This window comes from Centruroides vittatus, unplaced genomic scaffold (assembly GCF_030686945.1).
Source record: "Centruroides vittatus isolate TY-2023 unplaced genomic scaffold, ASM3068694v2 contig_2696, whole genome shotgun sequence".
Taxonomy (NCBI): Eukaryota; Metazoa; Arthropoda; class Arachnida; order Scorpiones; family Buthidae; genus Centruroides; species Centruroides vittatus.
The window spans coordinates 246,854-257,287 of NW_027121716.1; the positions used below are offsets into that span (position 1 = coordinate 246,854).

Here is a 10,434-nt window from a genome sequence, read left to right on the forward strand (position 1 = left end):
TATGAAACAACACTTTCATCTTTTTTTTTCTTTTACTCTACTGAATGAGGCAAAGACTTATAAAACCAGACATGTTCAATCAAATTTATCACTGGTATTGGCCCAGAGCAAAGAGTGATTAGGTCATTGTACTTTTCCAGTGACAATGGACAAGATCTATTATTTAAGTTATTAAGCTGTTTTGTCAACAGTAGTGCATTTTTCTGTTTTAAAGTCAACAATCTGTAGTTGTGATCAATGTGGCTTGTTTCGAAAAATATTTTATTTAATTCATTCTTCTGTGGCCATCAGCCATATTGTTATATGTATTTTAGTTATATTTTTTTTATTTATCTTTATGTTCGATTCTTCCCTTTTGTCATAACTTCTTTCTACAAGCTTCTGTCTTAATTCTTATTGCCTTAAGGAGGGATTACCCTTTCTCAGAACTCTTGATAGAACAAAAGGATAGGGAAATTATTGTTTCTCCGAATTTTTGGGGGAAACAAAAGGAAGGCAAGGACCTGAGGCAAAACTGCCAACAGAAGAGTCATTCTTGGTCAAGATCTCAGAGTGGACAGTAGGACAAGGCAGTGCTCCAAACTTGAAGAAAAGACAAAGGAGACTGCAAAGCCGAGGAAAAGTGTAGAGGTCGAAGAGAACCAAAAGAAGAAGGGTCGTAAGGACAGTGAGTACAACTGGAGATCTATGAGGCACTGTTTTGCAAAGGAGGAAGGCATCCAAAAGCATAATATTGAAGAGACACCTTCCACATTGGTACCTACCAATTCAAGAAGACCCGGGTATTTTCTACCTTCTTCTGTCTATCTGACATACTTCCTTAAGTCTCTGCTTCTTTCTTTTTTTTCTTAGATTTAAGATAGGTATAAGATTAGTTGTAAGTCGGTCGGGTTGATACTGTATATGTATGTGTGCATTACCCAGATGCTTATGAGAAGACAATAGATCATCCTTTTGTTAATTAGTAATATTAATATCTGTAAAGTTGGGATCTTTACTAAAAGAACTGGTTTAGAGAGAAATAAAAGGTATTTTATCTGTATATCTGTTTTATGTATCCATTTTAGTAATGTTTGTTTGTGAGCATTACTATCTCTCAGTACAAACAACCACACTTCCTTACATTGAATTCAACAATGTCTCTCCATTTAAAAGCTATTCCCTCATCGTCAATTTGGATAGAATACACTCTAAGGTTCTCCCTAAATTTTTTAGACTAAAAAAAATCATTATAACCTAAAGAGTGCACTATTTAAAGCTTTGCCTTTCTTGCAAGGTGAAAGACTGGTATAAGCTGAGAAGGCACAAACAATCCACCAGCTTTTTTAATCATGTATGAAATTGCATTGTCTTTTTTGCAGCAAGGAACTTTTCACACCTGGACATACATAGCATCTTCATGGTCACTGAGTTCAATATTGGAAAATGGATATTGTTCATTTAAATCATCTGTAGAAAGTAATGCTGCCAGCTCTGGTATCTCCTGTTCGGTGTGACTTTGAGACATGGCAATACTGTTGTTATTATAAGGATTGACAATACTTGTAAATTCAGTTAATAGGGATATTAATTTTACAATAAGACAAAATATATCAAATGCAGTGGTCACGTGACGTGGAAAAACATGATTCGGTTTAGTGTTTGATCTTGAAACATTTTCCTCTGGTTGAGTCTCATTTTACTGAAGTAAAAAAGAAAAATAGAAAACAGCATCTGCCAAAGGTTGTCATATATCAGTATTTCTCAAACTATGGATTGCAACACAATAATGGGTTGCAAAATCTTTCTTGTATTACTGAAATGTTCTCTAAGAACTAGGAACAATAGATGCATCTGTTAAGTACTGAAATTTTTTAACAACTTTTTTCTTATAATTATTATTGTCATTCAGTAATAAAATTTCATACACCCATACAGAATATGGGTGTATGAAATTCATTCCCCTTTTCTATTTTGAATAACATCAAAACAGATATTTTATGTAATGTTTTAGTCATAAAACCATATAAGTTGCTAAATACCGAACCTGTTACCGGTGTAATTTGCGTGAAAAAATCTTCTTTCCACAAACGTTTTTGAGCTTTCCAAACAGCTCTTCTTCAGGTAGAGAAAAAAGGGTTCCGACGAAATACTTCGAAAAAAGACGAAAAAAGAACGTAGACATTTAAATAAAAACGGAATCTAAAAAAAGAGCACATTGGCGCACGAATGTGCATGTCCACCTTAATGTTCGTTTGATATGCGAGTTCCGTAATTTTTGTTTAAACATCTACATTCTATTTTTAGATTCCGTTTTTATTTAAATGTCTACGTTCTTTTTTCGTCTTTTTTTGAAGTATTTCGTCGGAACCCTTTTTTTTCTCTACCTGAAGAAGAGCTGTTTGGAAAGCTTGAAAACGTTTGTGGAAAGAAGATTTTTTCATGCAAATTACACCGGTAACAGGTTCGGTATTTAGTATTTCATCCCCGGTGTCGGAGTGAAGAGTAATTTTACATATAAGTTGCAATGGTTTTGAAAATATTTCCTTGTTTGTTGTCATAAATTAACAATAAATTATACAAAATAATGGATGAATTTATACAAGTGGATCAATAAATAATTTTTAAGGAATTTTTTGTGTTTATACAAAATGAAATTAACAAAACCTTACAATCTGAAAAGTATATTTTAAATAAGGGTTCATTAAGTTTATAAAAAATCTTATAATATTTTTCAAAGTAAAATAGACTCCTGAGTAATTTTGAAATAGTCTGTTTTATTTACAGTCATCATTTTTAATAGTTAAATTTCAATAATGCAAACTGAAATTGAAAAAAATTATTTGTTACAAATTGAAATTGGCCCGAACCACTCTTAATAGAAATGTACGCAATGCTACATTTCACACACAGAAATTATCATCAATAATGCATAATTTTATATTGTTATATAATATACAGTGAGTCCAGTTTACCAGGTTTATTTAAAATTTTATATTATAAACGTTTTGGTCGTGGAACCATTACAAACAAATATATTGGATCATGTGAACAAAGAGTTTGAGAAATGCTGATCATAGATTACAGCCTGTCTTTTTGTATTTTTACGTTTTGTTCATGTGAAAAGTAGCCAATTTAATTTTTTTGTGATTTTTAAATACCTACACTGAAAAAATTTAACAGATTTTCAAAAAATCCAATATTACCTCACATTATCCTTAAATCAACTAATTATCTGCAATCTGGCAACATTGAAATTGTGATGCTACCAGTAACCTGTATTGTTTATGTCTGCCACAACTTAAGGTAGATGATGCTATTACTCAGTGTACAGATATTACTATGTTGCTATTTTTTACCCTAAGCTTCAGTGGTTTGGAAAATCTACTGCTCTGGCATCTTTCTAGCCCAAGCTTATAGATTAGTGACATTCAACCTGTAATTGAATTCATATAATTATAAAATAAAATAATTCATTTATTGATATTTATTTTTTTAACTTTCTAATTAAGTTTTGAATTGAAATTAATAAGACTTCTTAAAAAATTTAATAACATTTAATTTTATTTTTCTTTTACAGTCTTTAGGTTGTTGTCTTTATGCAATGTGTTATTTTCATTCACCATTTGAACCAGCATATGAAAGAGGAGATAGTATAGCATTAGCTGTATTAAATGGAAATATTGAATTACCAGAAAACAGTCCGTGAGTATATACTTTTAAAAATTTAATAAAATTGAAATTATTTATATATTTGGCAATTTTTTCTATTTAAATATCAGATTTAGCATCAGATTGTAGAAGAAACAGAGTATTGTAAAATGAAACTATTTTAAATGTTTAACTCAATCTCAGTTGATAGAAAAATTTCATTTGATAGAATTTTGCATATAGGAAGTAACTTTACTAGCACTTTGTTTGCACTGCAAACATACTGATAGTCATAATCAATGGTATATCTAAGGTATGACAATAGGACATGTGCCTTGGGTGTCACTGAGCAGTTTCTATTAGTCATACTTTGGATAGTAAAAAAAGATTTTATTCTTTTTAATACATCTGTGAAGAAACGTTTTAACAATTCACAGTCTACATGCTTTAAATGCCAAAAAATTATTTACATTGAAGGAAAAAGATGATGATCTTAATGATGAAAAAAAATGATATTTTTTTCTAGAATAAGAACAGTTGCATTCAAATTTAACATATTACATAAATAAAGAGTGATTATACAAAATAAGACAAAATAAAGAAGTTAAATGTAAAGATGCAAAAACTAAACAAGGGAGTTTGACAAGGATACCAGACATTTATCATATTTTAATATAAGTTTCCATAGCTCATTCAGACTGTTCAAGAGAATCACACAATCTGAATATAGCTTAGAAATTTATACTAAACTAGCAGATAAGCCTGGCGTTGCTCGGGCAAAAAGTAACGATAGCAAAGATTAAAATTATTACATTATAGCCAATCTTACCCGTTTTCACAGAATGCAAGAATTAGGTCTCTCTGTTTCCAGACTAATTAGAGAATTTTTAGATAGGTCTAAAAATATGATCGATTTTCCACAAAAAACCACATCTAAAATAGTACAGTAGAAGCAGAGTTCTTCAGGATAAGCTATAATCCTCTCCCTCTCCCCCATGGGGGAATTTCGAAAAATCCCTTCTAAACGTTCTCGTGACGTACCCTGTGTACCAAATTTCAACTTTCAACTCCTAACCATTTGGGCTCTGTGCTGGGTCCAGAATATTTGAGTGTGTTCTGGGATGTTCGGGAACATCCCGGAACCCGAACATCCCGGAACATTCTGGAATGTTGTAGAATGCTCTCAAATACTCTCAAATGTTCTGGACTGTTCTAGAAATTTCTAGAAGGCGAAACTTCCAGCCCTTATATCTACAACAGCATGCCCTTCAGGTAAAAGCAGGGACCTTCTTCATGGATGGGAGATAGAGGGCTATCACACCATATAACTCCCTTGATCGTACCGGGACTCGTTTTTGAGTTTTAGCAGCACACACATTGTACACTTACTTTTATGATATATATTGATTACAATAAATAACAAATTTTTGTTATATAGTATTATTGAAATAATTTTTTTAGATTTTAAAATAATATAATGAATTTGGCAAGTATTTCAGATTTCAGTAAATGTTAACTTATTTTCAAAACATTCATATATTTTTTTAAAAATAAAATGCATCACAATCCAAGGAGGAAGGAAGAGTCTTCATTTATATGTATATATATATATAAATGAACACAGTGTTATATGTATATATGTGTGTGTGTGTGTGTATGTATGTATATAAATGAAGGCAGAAAAGTAAAAATACAATCTATTTGTTCAGATAAGTGTGAGAAAGTGGACAAAATTTGATTATGTTATAAATAAAGTTAAAAACTGTAATATAAAACCATTAGAATTTAAGTAGACCAGAATATTATGTAAGAAAACTATGAAACATTTCTTCACAAAGAAGGAAATTAAGCCAAAATACAGACTAGACAAAAGTTGGAGGAAGAAGAAACAAAAAAATTGAGCAAGTCCAACATGTTCTATGGGGTTGTCTGTGCCAACCACACAACTTTGATAGAATCCATGGATGAAACAAGTAAAAGTGCATCACAATCCAAGGAGGAAGTCAGATAAATCTGAGATGACAAGATTAAGAGTGAGGCTGCCACATCATAGAGTGCAGCATATAGGACAGGAGTAGGTGGTGGTAGATGATGAGTATGCTGACAAGATTGAACCTGGTAATGCTGGACCTAGTGATCTGGATGGTGAAAGAGCCTCAAATTGTCATACCAGAATTGGTTAAACAGTGTGACTTTGGACTTCTGAAGTTTGATAAGGGTGTGTATATATAAAATATTTTATATAGTGGTGCCTTGTATTTCAAATTTAATTCATTCCAGAAGACTGAACTCTGAATCATTCAAAGTCTGAAGCAGTTTTTTCCATTAGAAATAATGGAAAGTGAGTTAATCCATTCCCAGACCCTAAACAATACCTATTTCAATAAACTTAAAATGGCAAATACACATGATTTAAGGTAAAAATAACATAATTGAATGCTCTAATAATAAATTAAAACACAAAAACAATAAATGAAATACATAAATAATATATAATAAAATGAAAATTGCATTTACTGATTGCACACCATCTACTCTGTCATTAAACATGCCACCAGATCCGCCACATGTGTACTGCTTTCAAACTTTGCAATAAGTTCCTTTTTCATGGTAGCCCTTTTCAAGCCTTCCTCTTACTAGTTAGACTTTGTTGCTTCCACACACTTCTCGAATGCCATGATTAATAAGTAAAGGTTATATTATTCTGAACAGAAAGTTTTTGTGTATTTTTAACAGTTGTCATTAATTAACATAGATGTGTGTGCAATTTAATTATGACAGTTATGAATTTTAACACATTATTGTCGATTTGAGATTATATTCTTTGTTCAGAAGCTTATTTTATGCTTCCAGTACAATTTTCATTCCAAGTACAGTTGGAACTTTGAAGCATTGTTCAAACTCTGAAGCAAATTTTTGTTAAATTTAACATTTAAACTCAAGCATTCAAAGTGCGAGGTACCCTTTGAAGTGTCTTTATGCCCTTTAATGAGGTCAACAACCTAACAATATGTTTATTGTTTATATTATTTTGTATTTAATGTTTATGTTAGGCTCAAAGACCAAAATTGCTCATGAAGAAAAGTGAAAAATAAAAGCGTTGTGGTCGTTTCAAAACAGCCACAAAGCGAAATTCATGTTGTGGCTTTCATGATATTTGACCATGACATGTTCTGGTTAGGTTACTTGGTTACTTTTCAATAACATGTAATCATTTGTGAAAATCTGTTGCAGTGCTTGATATGTCAACATTTTCTAACAACTAATTTACTAAAAATAATTACTTTGTCAGGAACTTTTATTAATAAATCAGTTTTTTTTTTTCAGAAGAATGATTCAGAGTTATTTATTTTTACAAGAACTATTACTGTGACATTTTGAATTGCATTTTATGTTCTTTAAGTGACATTTGCATTTTTATCAATACAGTATCTTTTACAGTGACACATTATAAACCCTTGCTTGCTTCCAGATGTTAATGTGGATGCTGAGTGAAGTGTGAAGTTGAAGGTACGTCCTGAATGTTAATGAAGTTACTCTCAGAAATTGTAAATTCATTACGAGCATAAAGTCGATCAAGAAGACCCTTGTTTCTTAACTGATAGAGACCTAATGGATTAATGCTTATAACAACAGCTAAAACATTTCTGGGAGCTGCACGTCCCCAATCAACATCAGGCACTCTAACTCAAACATTCGAACCAATTTCAACCTGTTGAAATTGGTTCGAATGTTTCTAACCTAGGTTAGGTTAGGCTAGTAACCTAACCTAACCAGAACACGTTGTGGTCAAATATCATGAAAGCCACAACACGAATTTCGCTTTGTGGTCGTTTTGAGTTAGCCACTATGTGTTGTTGTCGTTTTTTTGCTCAATGAGCGATTTCAGTCTTTGAGCCTAACATTTATATATGTAAATAAAATTATTTTAATTATTCATTTTAAAAACTGTTTATATATTTTATACTTACTTACGTAAGAAATATTCTTTTGAAACTATCGTTAAATTTATTAGGTCTCTGATGTATTTTCTGTAGATATAATTAATATATCAATTGAAGTAAAGGTAAAATTTTTATTTTTCAACAGATTTTCCAACATATTTTCCATGATACAATGGGTGTGTTGCCCGGTAAAGTGGCTTTAATCAGCATCCTCTGTAAGAAAACCTCCCAACTAATATTTCAAAGGGTACTAGAAAAGCAGTTCTGCTTGGTGTGTTTAGAGAATTTCCATTTGAAGTATTTCCAGAACAGTAAGGGGGCCTTTCCTACCAAGTAACTGCTTCAAGTTGTTACTTGGAGCAGTTATTTTTTGGTAGGAAACTTGGTTTAAGAGGGAATTGGGAAATGATAATGGTGAGGAAGTTACTTGCTTATGATTGGTCTATTTCCCTTCTAAAGTATGCATTTTGTCTATGTATTCTTCTCTATTTCTTATCAGACTATAAATCCAATTAGAGCAGAAAAGTGGATTCAACCATGGAAAGCACTTGATAGGATTAATAGTCATGAAAACCCTAATAATCATTGGGAGTGATTTATATAGTGGAAATAAATAGAAAGAAATTTACCTGAAAACAGAGTTATTGCTGTGGTATTTGTCACAGATAGAGAAATAGCATAATATCTTGATGAGAATCCTTCATAAGATAAAATTCCTCACAACACAGCCTGGCTTTGTGAAATGCAAGAACTCACTTGTCCTTGTATTTCACAAAGCCAGGCTAGACATTAATTTCAGGGTGGGAAATTTTCTTCGCTTACTGAAACTAATGGAAATCTTTAACCTTATTGTAAAAAAACTTCTAACTTGTGGAAAGTCATTCTGGATCCACATCTTATCTATCATCAGATGTCTAGAAGAAATTCCTCCAAATGATGGCATACACTGTTTACTAGAGTTTACTGAGAAGCATTTGTAAAGGTGTGGTCTCATGTTTGGCTTTGGTCTGTCACACCTTAAGCAGATGTCAGTTAGTAGTCAAGTATGTGGAAGTTGATTTTTAGACTCCTCCTTTGGTTTTATCCATATAAGCCAGAAGAATGCTATGAGCTTGATTGAAGGTATCTTGAAACAGGTAGAGAATGGTAAATAGAGCTACAGGATTGTCAGTCATAATGGTATGACAATGCTGCTGTAATGACTAGATAAAAAAGTTACTAATGTTCGTCAAAGAATAAATGAGAAAAACAACTTGGTAGTGTTTGTGAATTGCAACAATCACTCACTCAACTTAGTGAGTGTATGTACAGTACATACAGCCAAACTTGATACAATTATGATCATGTTTTCTGGAACCATTGAGGCCCTCTGTGTTTTTCTTTTGTTTAACATAGCATAGAAGAAACTTAAAAATATCATTGCCTGTGGTTGTTAATTGTGTCCAAAACCGAGTGGGGTGGAAGGACAGAAATAGTGAAGTCTGTGAAGTTCTCCTAGATAGTGAAAAAGACCAATGAGACAAGAAGTGATGCAAGCAGCTGAACAACAGCCTGTTGGATTATGATTTTCTGACTTTGCATATATTTTGGAGCAAAGTACTCATTTGTGTTGACTATATTCAAGAGCCTACAGGATCCTGGCCTGAACTTCAGGATGCTGCCCTAGATTTCAAGGCCCTCTTAAGATCGTTTTGATAATGAAAAAGACATGTTGGTTAGTGAGCCACTTGAAGAAGGACTTGGTCTCTGTTAAAGAATATAATATTGAAGTTGAAAGATGTCAGAGATGAAAGAAATAAATGGAAAGAGTCATGAAAGGAACACTTGACAGTCTTCACAGAGAGAAATGGACAAAAAGTTAGCTTATTTGCATGACACTGATGCTAACTTTGGGTTCTTTCTTGATGTCAAATGACTGTTATAGTGCTAGCAGTGATGACCTAAAGAAGTACAATATGTACTTTTAATTTTACATTCAGAAACAAATATTTTTTTGGATGTTTATTTTGCAGCGGTTGGCAACACTGTGACTGACCACCGTCCCCAACCAACGTGACGTCAGGGTCAAGGCTAACCACTTTTGGGCTCGACGTGCTTCAGTTCGGACGTCCACCTCGTGCGCTTCGACCATTGTCTCCACCATCGACATTGTTAAACTTTCTGTATATATAATTGTACTTAGCTGTAAATAAACACGTAATTACGGCATTTAGACTTTTTCTTCGATTCGAGAATACACCACTCAACGTCACGACAGCCCTGTTCGTGGATGCGATCGGATTGACTGATCTAGCTGACTTCGACTATAGAGAGGTACCCATAGCGGACCCCTCAATTTTAATTAATTAATTTTATGTATCACTAAAAACTATAAATAAATAAATAAATATTAAACTAAAAATTGAATTTATTAAGATTATAAAAAATAAGTTTAAAAGAAATTTCCAATATTTAAACATAATTTTTAATATAATTATATATTTTCAGTTATTCAAGTGGATTACATGGATTAATCAGATGTTTATTAGAGGTGGATGCTCTGCAACGTCCATTTATTGATGGAGTCATATTACAGATCGATGCTCTTTTGCCAATTGCTCAAAGTTGGGCATAATATTGAAAAAACAAAGTGTTTTTTTAATGACTATTTTTTAAAAATTTATTAGTTAATTTTTCCATAAAAAATATATTGAAATTAAATGAAGATAATATATACTCTGTTAAGATAGGCTTTTGATAAATGTGGTAAGTCACATCTGCCAACTAGTATAAAAATGTAATAAATTTGTGCATATTGTATAAATGTAAGGTTGATTATTTGAAAGATTACTTCCAAAATGAAATCTATTGATATATATGG

The 10,434-nt window shown here is 32.1% G+C and overlaps 1 protein-coding gene across 2 annotated transcripts in view; it reads left to right on the plus strand.

The window, feature by feature from the left end:
• LOC136971720 (serine/threonine-protein kinase 16-like) overlaps positions 1-10,434 on the plus strand; it is a 63,241-nt gene extending 52,807 nt beyond the window's left edge. For both annotated transcript variants that reach the window (XM_067266196.1, XM_067266198.1), the window contains exons 7-8: positions 3,560-3,684; positions 10,062-10,434. In XM_067266196.1, coding sequence (XP_067122297.1) covers positions 3,560-3,684; positions 10,062-10,188 — 252 coding nt within the window. In that variant the 3' untranslated portion in view covers positions 10,189-10,434. The remainder of the gene's footprint in view (positions 1-3,559; positions 3,685-10,061) is intronic.